The sequence below is a fragment of the Ursus arctos genome, unplaced genomic scaffold, assembly GCF_023065955.2.
Source record: "Ursus arctos isolate Adak ecotype North America unplaced genomic scaffold, UrsArc2.0 scaffold_9, whole genome shotgun sequence".
Taxonomy (NCBI): Eukaryota; Metazoa; Chordata; class Mammalia; order Carnivora; family Ursidae; genus Ursus; species Ursus arctos.
Window position 1 is genome coordinate 54295684 of NW_026623111.1, and position 17030 is coordinate 54312713.

At 39.9% G+C, this 17030-nt stretch overlaps 1 protein-coding gene and 1 non-coding gene across 4 annotated transcripts in view; one reads left to right on the forward strand and one right to left on the reverse strand.

The window, feature by feature from the left end:
- Nucleotides 1-17030, forward strand: part of MOB1B (MOB kinase activator 1B) — a 96932-nt gene that overhangs the window by 25621 nt on the left and 54281 nt on the right. Inside the window, exon 1 of one of the 3 annotated variants that reach the window (XM_057309833.1) lies at nucleotides 9329-9442. The exons of 1 other annotated variant lie outside the window; for it this stretch is intronic. Coding sequence is in view for 1 of the 2 variants with exons in the window: in XM_026510005.4 (XP_026365790.1) it covers nucleotides 10703-10716 (14 nt within the window). In the remaining variant the exon portion in view is untranslated. Of the gene's footprint in view, nucleotides 1-9328; nucleotides 9443-10310; nucleotides 10717-17030 lie in introns of those variants that run through there. One more of the 3 variants, XM_026510005.4, reaches the window with a different exon arrangement.
- LOC113263329 (small nucleolar RNA SNORA62/SNORA6 family) lies at nucleotides 6926-7076 on the reverse strand. Its single transcript, XR_003319138.1, has one exon. It is a non-coding gene; the product is annotated as a small nucleolar RNA SNORA62/SNORA6 family (small nucleolar RNA).

Sequence of the window (17030 nt, forward strand, 5' to 3'; positions counted from 1 at the left end):
GTGCTTTCACTTATCTCATTTACTCTATCAATAACCCAGTACACTAATGAGCTATGGAGATAGAAAATTTTTCAGCCATTTAATTGTTAAAAGCAAATAACTTCCAAGGCTGAAAAATCTATGGCTGACTTCCAATAATCTGAGGCTGTCTCTAGATAATTTCCAGAGACAAATTTTTTTCCAATGTCTTCTAAACATGGTTGGGTGTGAATGTGAGGTCCCAAAATGCCATAGTCGGTTTATCACCACGCAAGGATGATGCTGGCACACAGAGAAAGGCAGACTCAAGGGAATTGTAGAAAAACGGAGCTGGATCCACTGAATTAAGGCCACCCTGAAACCTTCCTAATTTCAAAACTTCATTTCTGGGAACCAATAAATTTCCTCATTGTTTCAACCAGAAACAATGGTTTTCTGCTGTGTGTAACCGAAAGCATACTATCTGGTACGGCATCAGTTACATTTTTACATGTATTCAAAAAGCTGAAAACAGGGCCTTGGGGGAAGAGAAGAGCACCCCTGATTGGGAGTTCATTTTTTCCTAAACTTCATAATAACTAACATTTTTTGAGCAACAGTGTATATTGAATATTGTTCTAAGTGCTTACTATGCAATATCCCATTGAATCCACACATTAACCTTCTATGTCAATATTACCATTAAACCTATTTTACAAGCGAAGAAACTGAGGGTTCTTAATGTCCAAGGTCTAACAGCTCGTAACTACATGAACCTGAATAGTATGATGACAGATCCTGAGCTTAACCAGTGGGATCTACTTTCTATCACTACTATAAACGAAAACCAGTATCACATGCCTCATATAGAAGAAAATATAAATAAATTCAATAAGAGCACAATGTTATTAAGCTCTAGCTGAATATTGTCGCCTGCTGGAGTCTCTGGATCTAAAACCTGTAGCTCTCTCTTCTTCAAACCAGAGACTAAGTTTTAAAGAGGCGTTAAAGGGGTGCCTGGGTGACGCAGTCGTTAAGCATCTGCCTTCAGCTCAGGGTGTGATCCCAGGTGCTGGGATCAAGCCCCACATCAGGCTCTCTGCTCCGCTGGGAGCCTGCTTCTTCCTTTCCCACTCCCCCTGCTTGTGTTCCCTCTCTTGCTGGCTGTCTCTCTCTCTGTCAAATAAATTAATAAAATCTTAAAAATAAATAAATAAATAAAAATAAAGAGGCATTAAAGACATATTAGTATCAAACCAAAACTTTCTCCTCAATATAATCAGAAGAAATGAAAATGAATTTAAAGGGGACTAACTTTCCTAATATGTGACTCAATATTATATAATGCTGTGTTTGTGTACCACTTAAAATCCCAACTCTTCAATAATACAAAACCCTGGGATGTTTTGATTTCCCATGAATTTGACAGTACCTGAGTTCAAATTCTGAATCTGCAACTTACTACTGGTGTTACATTAGATGTGGTTTACTATCCTCATTCATAGAACTGGGACAGTAGCATCTGCGTCAGAGGGGTGTGGTGAGAATTAAATGAGATACAGAGTCTTGCAAGATTCCTGGCAGAAAATTACACAGCATAGGGGCGCCTGGGTGGCGCAGTCGTTAAGCGTCTGCCTTTGGCTCAGGGCGTGCTCCCAGCATTCTGGGATCAAGCCCCACATTAGGTTTCTCCGCTAGGAGCCTGCTTCTTCCTCTCCCACTCCCCCTGCTTGTGTTCCCTCTCTCGCTGTCTCTCTCTATCAAATAAATAAATAAAATCTTTTAAAAAAAAAGAAAGAAAATTACACAGCATAAAATAAATATTAGTTCCCCTCATTTCCTGAAGATTCTGTGGTCTCTTTCCAGTACTGGCTTAGATTCTCATATGCTTCTATGATTATACAAGCTCTCTAAGAGCCATGGCAGGACAGGCAGCCACAGTTGGCTCCACAGTATTACAGCAAACAAAGAGCTGCTTTCAGTCCTATCCAGAGTAGCTACTAAGACCTCTTGGGAGGCACTGGCATTTTGAAACATGCTGTGCAGCCACCAACCACCCCTTCCCACCCCCCTCCCTCCTGTGAGGGTTGTTGATGACCCAGGGAAGATTTATGGAAATTGGAAGCACCAAGACTCCGTGACAGTGATTCTAATAGATGACACAAGTCCCTGGAGGTTGCCTGAGGGAGGAAAGAGGCCACGGAGAAGGAGGAGCCTTTGTTCCTAGGAACAGAGTTGTGGTTCCATCTTAATTTCTTTACACACACACACACACACACACACACACACACACACACACCTGCTCCAATTTTAGATCTGCCATTTGACCATGCAGTCACTGAGTTATTGCTAAAGGCTATACTTTAAATATTCACAGCACTTCTTAATAGAATTTAATTTGCAATTCTGCGATATCAAATAAAGCATTGGAATTACTATTTACTTGGTGGTCAGTAGACCTTTTTTATCTTTATGCTGTGACTCTAGAATTTCTTCACTACTTGATTCCTGATAACTTTAATCTTCTAAAATATTGCTTTAATAAGGCTTGAGATTTCATGCCATAATTAGGGATGATGAAAATGCAAATACAACTAGAGTTAATGCACTGACAAATTCTGAATATCTCCTCCCCACTAAAATATAAACTTCTTGGGGTCAGGGAGTTTGTTTTGTACCCTACTGTATAGCCCCAAGTGCTAACATAAGTAACTAGCATATGGTTAGTACTAATAAATACTGTTGAATGAATAAATGAGAGTTCATACTACGGTAGTTGGTTGTAGCAGTCAACATTTCCTTTCTTTACATGTGTATTTTTTTCATGCTTCTGGGCTTTACCCATGTAGCATCATCTTTCTGTAATGCCTTCTATCTGCCTCTTACTCCTCTAGCACCGCTTCCTGATATGGAGAAAGTCTACTAACTCCTTAAGACTTGCTTCTTTGGTAAAAGTCTCTGTGACCTTTATCTTCCTTCTCAAATAAACTTTTCCCCCAGCTGAGCTTCTATAACCCTTTGCACATAATCCTGTTAGGTTTTTTGCTGTAATTATTTGTTTATAGGTCAGTCTCTGGCACTAGAAATGAACTCCTTGAGGGCTGTAATGTATATTTCTCTTGTATCCTCATCCTTGGCATGGTGACTGGTTTATGGTAGATCTTTAAGAAACATTACTGACTGAATGAATGAATCTTGCAAGTGGTCCTTTATCCTGCAGGGCTCCAGAAAAGTCTCAGATCCCTTATAAGGAGTGCATTACAAGATCACTTCCTTTAAATGCTTTATTTTAGATAGCAAATCTTCTTGCTCACTATAGTTTCATTCTACTAAAGCCCTTCCCCTGTACTCAAATGGAATGATTGGTGTGGAAACAGAGTAGAGCCTATAAATAAGGGATTTGGAAATAGTTGGTCAGATTTCAAGGTGGGACTGATTATCCTGGGTTGCTTCTCTGTAGATGCATCCTGGTTACCCTGATTGCATACAAACCTTAAAAGTAGTGATATATTGGGACGGTTGAAATATTTTTCCCAAGGAAAAATAAATGGTTTGACTATCTGGGACCAGATTCCTGTTGGTGCAGTTCAGGGGATTTATATTGTGTAAAGCTGTATCTCACATCTCCAGCTATAAGAGGATTGTGGCCTGTTCAGGTTGCTATGGTTGTGACCATGACAACTGTGAAAAACATGTGAGAATGCCAAGAAGAGGGTGCGGTAATGACCATAAGCAAGAGAGAACAAATGGCCAGGACTAGGGACTGCCTAGGGTCCCTGGAGTCCAGTGGTTGTATAGGCAGGGATTCAAGACTGTATTGGAAGATCTGACTTCCACATTTCATTATTTACAGTAATGCAAACCCTGAACGGCTCATAACTAATCTCTGTTATTCATCCATTTTGCTTTAAGTAACTCTGAGGAGGGGAATGGAGCTGGGGGAATCAGCCTAAGAACGTAGGGCATAACCCAAAGGGCTTCAGCTCTTGAGAATAGGCACTATTTAATTAAGCCAACTGTGAATTTGTGTGGGTGAAAGTAACAGCTGCTGATTCTTAGGATATTTTTAAGTTGCAGCCAGTTGGGATATTCTCCATGCCTATATATGGTCCTCCATGCTAGAGGACCTCATGGAGTTGGGTGGGCTGAAAGCATAGACTCCTTGAAACGGTGTCATCATCTCTTGGTCTCTGACAGCACATCAGCAGCTTGCTCTCAGGGAAACTTTAACAAGGTTAAAAGTTAAGCTGCACATCTGACATAGTAGTGATTCTTCCATCCCCCACCCCCCACATTGTTGGTAGGCCTCTCTGAGATTAAAAGCAACTTATTTGTTTAGTTCCCATACACTTTCAAGCTGCTTAGCTACCATGTCTTGTGCACAACATGCACTTCAGGCAAACAAATTTAAAGGGCACAGCGGACTGAAGCAGCAAGCAAGCCTACCAGATTGAGCTCCCTGAGCCCATGTGCTATATGAAGCAAACCAAAACACAGCTGGTAGAGTTAATTTTAGGCTTTCTGACCTTGGCAATGTCCTATCAAGTTGGGAAAAAGCAGCTCAAATAGGTTCAAAAAGGACCCTTCCTCCTCCTCCTCCCAACGCAGCTGCCTGGAAAGTGGCTATATGGTCTAAGTTTAGTGGGAAAAACAACTAATCATGGCCAATAATAAACTTGATAGATCAAGAAATTCAATATTTATTGAGCAAGTGCAGAATCCATGCAAGAAATCTTTTATGATTTTTGTCCTATGAACTAAAATTCTAACAACTGTACTGAAAGTAACACCTTCTAAAAAGTTCTAAGACTGGCTTCTCAAAAACAAAAATCAATTTTGATGTCATGGTGCTTCAAAACACCAAAAGTGGATTGGCAATGATAAGAGGGTTAGTAGTTTTATTAAATTATGCTGTTTATAAACTTAACAGGAATTTAAATACAAGAAGTAAATATGTACTATTCATTTTTGAATGCATGGGATCTAATTCTCTGACAACCAAAAATAGGTGAGGTCCCTGTAATAGACACTCACATATAACATGGAGTTTTCCTTTCCTGAAACTTATACAATTTTTAATTTTGCTTTTATTTATTTGATTGCCTGTATTTCCCAATGACCTATAGGATTCATAATTTTTTTGCTCCTAGAGGCCATAGTAGATGATGAATGCTTTTTCAGTGGATAAATAATTTGCATCTCATCATTGTCTTAAATTTAGCATTCTATTGCACAAGTCTCACCTTCAAAAGAATGAACAGCTTGAAGGGAGGGTATTGGGTTAGGTTTGGGATCAATGGAAGATTTCTTCTTCCATTGTAACACATTACATAAGCTTTGTGTTTTGATACTTTATGACTTTTAATGGTAAATGAATGCACTGAGAGACACCAAGCTTCATGAACCAATCTTTTATACTTCCATTCTTTTCTATTATATCAGAATAATACATCCTTGAGAAGCATTTATAACTATACACTGGTTTATGAATAACCATACATGGGTTTTTTTTAAAGATTTTATTTATTTATTTGAGAGACAGAGAGACAGATAGCGAGAGAGGGAACACAAGCAGAGGGAGTGGGAGAGGAAGAAGCAGGCTCCCAGCGGAGGAGCCTGATGCGGGGCTCAATCCCAGAACGCTGAGATCACACCCTGAGCCGAAGGCAGATGCTTAACGACTGAGCCACCCAGGCACCCCAATACATGGCTGTTTTTAATGAAGCAAGGTATAGAATTAAAATCTAATTAATAAGGGTTAGGTTGAATTGCTAGGTGTGTTAAGTGGGATTGTGTAGCATGCCAAAATTCATTTAGTATATTCGTTCTAATTTAGGTCATCCTGGGAATGGGGGAGGGAAATGGGCATTACTGAATTCAGACTGTACTAATTAGCTATGTGATTTTGAGCAAGTTACATACATAACCTCTCAGTATTAGTCTCCTTACCTATCTATAAATGCAGGAAATAATACCTAACACCAACTGTATGGGGCAGTGTAAGGAATAAATGACATGATAAAATATATGAAAAGCTTAGCAGAGTGACTAGACCATCAGAAATATTAAATATATGGTAGCTATACAAACACTCTTATATAATAAACTAATTAGAGGGAATAATTACCACATCAATCTAGATGTTATGTAACCAAAATACTGCTGCACAACAGAATACATTTTATCAGGTTACTAAAGATTTGTTGCCCAAGTATACTTTTTCTAGTATTTGCTGTTCAGGTATCCATTCTTTCACAGTCAGATCACATTTCTGAATTAGAAGGGATCAGCTACCCATATACTGAGGCCCAGAGTTAGCCACAGGGTTTGAATTCAGCGTTTCTTCTCTCTGGCATTAACAGCATTTGCTTTTACTTTTACATGTAAAAGAATATCTTAATATATAGGCAGAAAAAACTCGCTAATATGAGGACAAGGAAAGAATGCTCTAGTCCAAAGAATCATTGTCTGTATCAGCAAAATTTAAGTTCCCATTATTAATAATACTTTTCTAGGCCTCTTCAAAAGTAGACCTGCTATTTATTTTTCTTTTATTATTATGGAAGATTTCAAAACTAAACAAAAGTAGACAGGAGAGTATAAGGATCCTCATGTACTTATCTACCTGGCTTTGACAACTATCAATTCACGGCCAGTCTCATTTCATCTATATTCCTACTTCCCTCTCCTACATCATTCTGAAGCAAATCCCAGGCATATCATTTCACCTGTAAATATTTCAGCATATATTTATAAAACATACGGGCTCTTTATAAAAACATAACTACAACATCATCATCACAACTGGGTAAATGGTGATCAGAAACCAGAGATATCTGGGAAGAGAAGTAAAGAAAGAACAAACTCAGATGCTTACAGGTAACACTTTGCTATGTCTATCCTTATCGGGCATGTAAATTCCTTTTTGGAAGCCCATCTTATGGCTTCAAATACTTTTTTTTTTTTAACTTGTAGCAAGAATTACTATCAAATTCCACTCATTGGGCCAGAGATGCTTGTGGTATTAGCGAAAGACTTGCCCCTCATGTAGCACACTACCTACACTTGCCAGTTCATCGGCCAGCCAGCCTCAACTCCAAGCTCTAACAATGTGCAGGGCTTCAAATACTATTTGAGGTCTGCATTCATGCCTCTAGTTCAGATCTCCACCCCCCCCCCCCGCACTTCGCACAGTAGTCAAAACTCTACCTGACATCACTACTTTGATGTCTAATAGACATCTCAAAGCTAACATATCTAAAATAGAACTTTAAGTTTTACCCCCAAATTGTGACTCATATCTTCCCTATTTCAATAAACGGCTATTTCCATTAGTTGCTAAAGCCAAAAATAATTGGAGTAATCTTTGACTCCTTCCTTTCCCCAACCTCCACAATCAATCAATCAATCACCAAGTGCTGTTGCTTTTACCTTGAGATCATTAATTTCTTCTATTATTATTGACACTACCCTAAACCATATCACAACTGAGAAACAATTGGACTATTCAAATAGTCTTCTGGTTTCCCTTCTGACATGTTGGCCCCCTCTGGTCCATTCTCCACAAGAAGGGAGAGTGATCTTTCCAAAATGTAAATCACGAATCATGACCTGATAATTGCTAACGCTATGTGATGGATTCATTATATTAATTTCTTCCCCCTTGTATATGTTTGAAATTTTCCAAATTTAAAAAAATGAAATGTTATTCGGATTATCTTATTTTACTTCTCTGATGCCTTCACAGTGTTCTTAGAATAAAAGCCAAATGTCCTGCCTAGGCCTGTGAACCCCAGCCTGCCCTCTGTCTACATGTCCAGCTTTATCTGATGCCATTTTTCTTGCTCACTCTGCCCAGGCCATAACCTTTCAGCTCTAAGAACTCTTTAAGCTCTTTCTCATCTTAGAGCATTTGTGCTTGTTATTCCCTCTACTAGAAAATGCTCATCCCCTTGCTCTTTGCAAGGCTGGCTCCTTCTCGTTTCAGGTCTCAGCAAAAACGTCACCTCCTTCGAGAGGCTTTTCTTAACCACTCCATCTAAGTTAGATCCTCTCCCTTCATCATTACTATCACATTATTCTACTTCCTATATTACCACAATTTATAGCTATCTTGTTTGTTTACATTTATATATATAAATATACTCACCTATAAATCTGAATGAATCTTTTTATTTATTTATTTATTTATTTATTTATTTATTTTTAAAGTTTTTTAAAATTTATTTGACAGAGAGAGAGAGACAGCCAGCGAGAGAGGGACCACAAGCAGGGGGAGCGGGAGAGGAAGAAGCAGGCTCCCAGCAGAGCAGGGAGCCGATGTGGGAGCCGATTGGGGCTCGATCCCAGGACCCTGGGATCACGCCCTGGGCGGAAGGCAGATGCTTAACGACTGAGCCACCCACGCACCCCATGAATGAATCTTTTTAAAAGACATTTGAAGGCATACTCACACATGTTCTATTCCATTCATGTTATAGTGTCAATTTTTTGAAAAATTGGTAAATACAAATTTTAATCATCTTTCATAAGCAAAGATTTATAAACGAAATAAGATTTTGATCAGGGGACTAACTTCTTGAAATTTTAAGAGGAGAGTGATATGAAATATGGATTGGTGAAGGTGAAATTGGAATTAGAAACGTCTATTTGAATATACCCTCTATTTGATTCTAAATTTCCCAATGCTTTGAAGCTGATAATTTTAAGTGATAGCTATGGTTTGACTTAAATAACCTCTGGAATTATATTCTGTATTATTAACATGACACCTCTATCATTTCTAAGGCCAATATATTTAAGTTTTATCAGCTGTTAATTTTAGGCAACTCTCCTTGAGATATGAAAAGAAGTCGGCAGGTAATTTAGTAGATTCTCTCCTCTGCCCATCGTTATTCTGATTCGATGTCATAGAATTCATCTAAATTGTGTTTGAACAAAAGCAAAGCTACATAAGCCAGCTACCAAATCAGGGAGCAGATGGGAACTGTCTGCCAGTGATTTGAAGGATACCCCTGACATGACAGAATTTTAGAACTGGAGGATATCTTATAGATCATGTAATAATCCAAGGCCCTCATTTTAACAGGGGTGAGACTGTTGTTCTAACAGGTTAACTGATTTACTTTTCCCAAACGTAATTTCCTGATCTGGTAGTTCACGTTTTACTTTCAGAAGACACTTAAGGAATTATATAGTTAATTAGTAGTACCAAATCAAGATCTGGGCTTTTGTCATAAATCCATTATTTTCACTATATTAAGATAAATCCTTTCCCCTCTATCTTTCCTCCATCTTTTGAGTCTTTCAATCTTCTCAAATTATTCCAGGTGACCTCTATTTCTGAGACGGTGTCAAGATTCCAGTATTTCCTTCTGTTTAAAAAAAAAAAAAGGTTTGATTTACTGACATACCAAACTAATAGTGCACAAACTCAACAGAATATATTTCATATTGGTACTTCTTCCAAGTAACTCAACCCAAGGTGAGTTTATAGCTGTATATTATTTAAGTTTTGTTCAGATACTTTGAAAACTTACTTGTGGATTTGATTTGTGTTGTGAATAAAGAAGATGGACATCTCTTGTGTAAAATAAATGGGTACTCAAATTGATATGTGGTAGGCTGCTCATCAGTGGCAATGCTGATTAAGCATCTATGGGGCCCAAGACCATTATAACCATTGGGCCTTTTGCTGCACAAAACATTCTAGAGGCACAAAACTGATTCAATCCCCCTTATAGAGAGCCTTGCATTTCAGAGTTAAGGGGTTCAGGGCCAGGCTTTATAATCTATTTAAGAATGCTCCACATACCTTGAATATGTCACTACAGCAGTTTTGCCAGCTACTGATGACAGCCCAACTTGCCTGCTGAAAGAATGACGCACCCTGACCTCTCCTAGTTCAGGGTTTTAAGATACAACCATAAATGACAGGGAGCTTGAAAACCCATTTAGATTCCTTTCTCTCTTCTGGCCGAACCACACCAAACTATTCCAAACACGTTAAACTTCCTCCTGTTTTTATATACTAGCAAAGAGACTCCATAACCTTTCATCATCCTTTGCTGAACACTTACAGCAGGCAGAACTCTGGTGGCAATTCCATCCCTCACTGCAGAACCCTGACATTTCAGAGGTTGAAGCCCACTTCCTTCCTGACTGCTGAAACCCGGCTAAGCAGTACGGAGCGCTCTGCCACGACCCCCAACTGGGTGGACTGGCTTTCACTGGCCTGGTGGCCCCAGTGCACTCGCGGGGCGTTGTCCGGGGCTGCAAAGATGTCCAGAACTTGGCGGACCCGCGGCCACAGCGGGAGGAGGAGGGTGGGCGCGCGCCGCTCTCGCGAGAGTTCGCGGGGAGGAGGCCACGGGGGGCTAGGAGGACGGAGGAGGAGGAGGAATGAGAAGAGGAGGAGAAGAGGGAGGCGCGGCGAGCAGCTCCGCAGCCTTGGCGGCTGTTCTCGGGGGAGCAGGCGTGTGGCCCTTTCCCCGCCTTCTTTTCCTTCCCCTCCCAGTGAGTGATTCAAGGCGTGCGCTTCACACTTCCGCCCCCTCTGCCTGCCATTGGAACTAGCAGAGCCGAACAAGTTGTGGCCGTCGAGCAGCCGGCGCTCCCCTTCCTCCTCCTCTCCTCCTCTCCTCTTATTTTCTCTTTCCCTCTTTTTCCCTGGCCGCCGCCGGAGTCGCCGCCGCCGCCCCAAGGCCTAGAGACCGCCGAACCCCCAGCCCACGCTGTGGCCGACATGAGCTTCTTGTTGTGAGTAGCCAGGCCCCGCGCGTGCCGGCTTTGTTCGGGAGACCAGGGCCGCGGGCCCCAGCTAGCTTTGCCCCTCGCTGCCCCGGCCGGGCATTTCCATCGAGCAGGTCTCTGGGAACCTGCCCAGTGCGCTGGCGCTGCCTAACGGCTGTCGCCTCCCCAACTCGCTTCGAGCTCGGTTGGAGCCCTCCAGCCCCCAGGGAGGCTCTTTCTTTCCGGACCCCAAGTCCCGACACACCCCGGTGCCTGGATCGGCATTTCTCCATCACCCCGATCTTTCTCTTCCTTTTCTCTTGGGTTTGTGGGTTTGGGCGCCCAGCATAGATACCACCCACTCCCCCTTATGGCCCTTACGCGTCGCGTGCTCGGTAGCCCTGTCTCAGTTTCGCTTGCCTATTGCATTTTTCTGGGTCCCAAGCATAGAAGATCGGGCTTTGTATTTTCCCCAGTCACCCCAGCACCCTTTTAACTTCCCTCTTAGGTTTTAGGAGTGGAAAGTTGGGGTGTTATATCCACAGGATGTAATGAGGCTGCTTTCGAGTCGGGATCCCATGGTGACAGCCCAGGGTCTTGGGGTCTGGAGCAGCTCCTTGCTTCCCAGAGGTGCCCTTCCTCCCAGTGGGCTCCCCTGAGAAGTACGGGCTTTATCTTTTTAGACAACCACCGGGTAGTCTGAGTAGTGTGCCCCGGGGTGGATTAGGTCCGCTGGGGAGTTGTTTTGCAAATCATTTGTAAATGCCAACTTAACTTCACATTTAGGACTGGTCATTATTTCATTTACTTATCCTTTATTGTAGACGAGTTTGGGGGGATGGGCAGAAAGATGGGATGGCCAAATGGGGGTATGGAGGCAGCAGACAGCCTCAGGTCGTCAGTAAACAGGACATTACACCCATGGAATTCCTCTTTTGAAAGCTTCGTTGTGATTCACCTGTGTTTAATCTGTGGTTAGAAAGCTCATAAAAACTCAGAGATTGAAACTCACACCATATACTCCTTTACTGTTGTGGACACCATATACAATTCCTTTACTGTTGTGGACAGAATAGCATTTTTCTTAACAACAATAACAATAGCAGTTCTGTTCCTATTCTTTTCTTTCCCCACCTGTAATTTTTAGTCATCACATTGGCACTTGGATCCTGAGAATGTAATTAACCCTTAATTTCACGTGCTCAGATGTAGAATATTAATCCTTTCTCGAGCATTCAGGCAAAACAGTGATCACAGGCTAACTGGCAGGCTGAATTGCTAACGTTTCTCATATGCACTGGAGGCCTGGCTTGTGTTACCCTTCCTAACACATGTGAGTTTGTGAAATCTTTTAGGCTCATCCTAGAAGTTGATTCTGGGTTTGTCACATAGGTAGTGCTAGATGAGAGGACTGGGTGACTTCGTGAAAGTCTTTGTTTCCTATTTTAGATTGAATCAAGATATCCAGGTATCTCAGCTTGAAGTTTCTCATCTTGACTGTATTTTACATTGCTGATGTTTGATTTCTTCAAGAATTTAAAAACTGTCTTCAAAGTAACAATGTAGATGATGTCCATGACTGCTGCTGATGGGCTTGTGTCTCTTGGAACTCGTAGCTAAATTGGATGAAGCAGGGAAGAACCATATTTGGCTGAAACTAGGGGATGGAGAAGGTTTTGGTGGTATTTTCTGAATACAAATAGAATAGTATCCTATTTTTACATGGCTCAGTATTTAGGAGTTACAGAAATGCAGTGGATAAGTTCATTTCTCCTGAAGCATACTAGTTATATAAGAAAAATCTTGCCATAACGAATGTATATATATATAGCACATTAGAGGGTTTGTACTATTTAGAGCACAATTTTTCAGTCAGGTCTTGTGTTGCAGTTAATATATTCCCAACATATTTAGACCTTGTGCTTGACAATCCAAAAAAGTAAATCCAACCTTATTGGTTTTGGTTTTTGTCCACCAGTAGTTTTCATATCTAAAGTGAAGACCTCATAGATAGAAATAATTATTATCAGACGTGAAAGAAAAAAGTTTTGGTTATTTTATCTATATGTTATTTGGTATAGCTTCCTGAATATTATTTCTCTACCGGTAGGTAAGCAGAGAGATTAAGAGTTGCAGGTTAGGGAATAAATATAAATATTTTCCTGTAGTTCTTGGAAGCCTACTTGTAAGGCTTCTGTGAGTGGATGGAGCTGAGGAAACAAGGGCAGTGTGAGATAGGTTTATGAAGGTGCTGACTCATAACTCCTGAGGGCGTTAAGACAGAAGGAAAGAATTATTGATTAAAAAAAATCATTTAGGGGCGCCTGGGTGGCACAGCGGTTAAGCGTCTGCCTTCGGCTCAGGGCGTGATCCCGGCGATCTGGGATCGAGCCCCACATCAGGCTCTTCCGCTATGGGCCTGCTTCTTCCTCTCCCACTCCCCCTGCTTGTGTTCCCTCTCTCGCTGGCTGTCTCTATCTCTGTCGAATAAATAAATAAAATCTTAAAAAAAAAAATCATTTAATGTGCCAGGCATTGATGTAGGCATTGGGTATCATTTATGAACAAAACCAACAAAAATTCCTGTATTAGTTCAATTTATGTTTTGGTAAGTGACCACAAACACTGAATACCAGTAAATTATATGGCATGGTAGGAGGATGTAGGCGTCATGGAACAAAGTAGAGCAGGGTAAAGAGGTTTTTTTGGTTAGGGAGATGAGGTAGATTAGGTAATCTCCAGAGGGTGCCCAGATAATCAGCAGCAGTGATACCTTTTGTAGCTTTTGTACAAATGCTCAGAATAAATTTCTAGGACATACGTAGATATGACTGGGACAAAGCTTTGGTTGTGCTGCAAATTGGCCTTTGTGTATCTTCAAATTAATAAGCTAAACTCCCAAATGTACATAGGGAAACTTCACAGGAACCTAATTTAGCTTCGTAGACTCGAATCTTTAAACATCCTCAGCACCTGCTGTGGGCTAAGCATTGTGCAAGATGTGGGACTCCAGAGTGGTAGACAGTTTATAAATAGTCGTCTGTAATAGATGCAGTGCAATCATGGGGGGTCTAAAGAACATGGAGCAATTTGTTTTATTTAGGCTGGAGGAGGACTTCATGAAAGAAGTGATGGATAGTTAATGGAATGTACGACAGGGATTCTCCAAAAGGGTGTGGGGAACTGGAAGATTTCAATCAGAGGAAACATCCTAGAGATACGAACTTGCTTGTGAATTGTCCATTTTCAGGTTTGTCCAAGAGGCTGTGGAATTGTGGAGCTAGATGGAATCTATCCATAACATAGCTTGCTCAGCCTCTTAGTAAAATGGCAGAATCACTGACATCAGGTTACTGGTCTAATTATTGGTTTGGGTTGAATCGGAACACAGACCTCTTAGGGTTTTTCCTCTCTTGGCATTCTGTTCATATAACATTCAGGGAAATTTAGGATCAGAGTGAGTCCTCAACATTCACTCAAAGTATATTGAGTGTTCTCTATGTTTCTAGTATTTTGAAATTGCTAGTCTCTTCTGACCAATAGAATTTCTCAGAAATATTTGACTTGGAAAAGACCAAGGTATTATTTCCTAAGGTAGGGCTACTTGGTTGGAACAGAGTTAAAACAAATACTTGTAGTTAACTTTAAAATGGAAGTCTGGAGCAGAGGTGGTTTAGGGATGTGAATGACTATAAACCACGTCTGTTTCTGTATAGGAGGAAACAAAGAGGTTGGGAGAAAAAGGAAATATTTATTGAGCATTATGCTAGGTAACTTAAATTTATCTTTTCTAAAAAATAGCAATTTAGGAAAGGAGATGTAGCTGTGTTTATACGTGTCTGTCTCTGTTTCCCTCTCCTACCTCTCTTTCCACCCCCCCCCAAATAATCCCGGCATCTTTGTTTTAAGGCAAATGAGTTGACTGACTTGAGTGCTTCAGCATCTTCACCTACAAAGGAAGTTAATAATATTGTTATTAATAATAAATCTTGCTAAGTACTTACCATGTGCTAGGCACTAAGTGTTTTAAATGATTAACTCAGTTCAGTGACTATCAGGAGCCCTATTTTACAGGTGAAGAAACTGGCAAAGAGAGTTTAAGTAATTTGCTCAAAATTATGTAGCCAGTGATATAGCTGGGGTCTGAATCCTAGCAGTCTAGATCCAGGGATCCTGCGTCATACTGTTGTATCTATAATTGATAAAATTGTAATAAAAGATAGTATTCAAATAGGCCTTGGTTTTAAGAGAAGTCTCCTGTTCCCAGGTATTAATATTTCATACTCCTGGACTGTTTGCTAACAGTCACCAAGAATATAATGGTGGAAGAAAAAAATATAAACTTTTAAATTTAAATAATAGTTTAGAATTATCTTTGACTTCCATTTTTAATGTAAAAATAATACACATGTTGGAGAAATCACAATATAGTGCTAAGAAAAGGAAGAAAATAATAGTCACTCATAATCATTACACCTTCTGAAATAACTGTTATTTGTATTTTGTGATACAGTTTCCTATTCTTTTCTGCCATGTTTCTACCATATATAGACCAGGTTTTCCATTTGGGAATTTTTTACGTTAGTAGACATCATTCTGCAGCATCGTTTTGAATGGCTTTTGACCAAGTGTTAACAGTTTTGTTGTCTGACAACCTGATTTAATATGTTATGCTTTTTGGCGGGGGGTAGAGGGAGTAGAGTAAGTATGGTCTTCTTTTTAGAACTACAGTTGGGGAATTGTAGATACTTGGATGGCTTTAATTTACTTTTCGTCTCTAATATAGGATTGCTTTTGCTTTACACTACTAGATGCAAAATAATTACTATGTGATTACTTTTACCGTTATTGACTTTTTTCCCCTCTATATAGTGGCAGAGTTTTTGTACCTTTGGATTTTCTAATATACAAAAGCACGTGTAGTACATCTTTTCAGCTGTATATTCGATTAGGAGATATTAGGGTAGAATAGCTAGAATAGGGTTACTTGAAAAATATGAAAAAATGGTACCTTTTAGGAATGTTGAATTAAGTCCTACAGAGAACTTTTTTTTAAACTCTCCTTTTCTTTCCACATTGCCATTTTAAAAAATTGAAATACAGTTGATGTATAGCATTGTATTAGTTTCAACTGTACAAAACTGCATTTTGTTTTGTATCAATTATCTAACTTAAAGCCATCTTTTATAGAGTGTTTAGTTAAAAATGTAGCTGTGAAACCTGTTCATTTGCGGAAAGTAGTTTTTAAATTTTATTTTGAAAGATTTTCAAATTTTTAGGAAAGTTGCAAAGAATGGCATGAAGAATTCCTACGTAGTTTTTATCCAGAGACCCCATTTAGTGTCATCTGTTGCTCCCATAATGTTATCCTCAGCAGAAGGATCTAGTCATGAATCACACTCAGTTTTGTTCTGCAACCTTCTTCAAATTGAGATGTTTCCTTAGTTTTTCCTTGCCTTTCAGGACCTTGATATTTTTGAGGATTATAGCCCAGTCATTTTGTAGAATATCCCTCAGTTTGAGTTTGTCATGTTTTCTTGTGGTTAGACCTGGTTATGCATTTTGGGCAAAAATATCCCAGAAGTGTTATGTGTTTATCTTACAGCTTCTTACCAGGTGCATATAATGTATGTTTGTCCATTATTGGAAGTGATCCTTTGATTAAAGTGTCTACAAAGATTTTCCAGTGTGAAGTAACTGTATTTTTATTCCTCTTAGTAATTAGTAGTTTTTGAGACTGTGAGACTGTCTCATTCCTCATTTTGTTTTCACCCACTAGTTTTAGTGTTCATTGATGTTTCTCATCCAAATTATTATTTTGATGGTTGTCCATGTTCTGATTTTGTCATTGCTTTTACATTTATTATTATTTTTTTAAAAGATTTTTATTTATTTATTTGACAGAGACAGCCAGCGAGAGAGGGAACACAAGCAGGGGGAGTGGGAGAGGAAGAAGCAGGCTCATAGCGGAGGAGCCTGATGTGGGGCTCGATCCCATAACGCTGGGATCACGCCCTGAGCCGAAGGCAGACGCCCAACTACTGTGCTACCCAGGCGCCCCTACATTTATTATTTGACATTTTTACTGAGAACTTACTCTTCCTATTTATTTATTTATTTATTTATTTATTTATTTATCAGTGTGGGTACTTAGATACCTATTTTATTTAATGAGTTATAATCTATTAACTAAATTATTTTGGTGCTCATAATGTCTCAGTTTTGGCTAGTGGGAGTCCTATTCAAGCTGGCTTCTATGTCTCTTTGCTGGACTCTGTCTTTTTCTGGGCACCTCCTAGCTTTGTGAAAGGCACAACCAGATGTTCCAGGTTTATCCTACA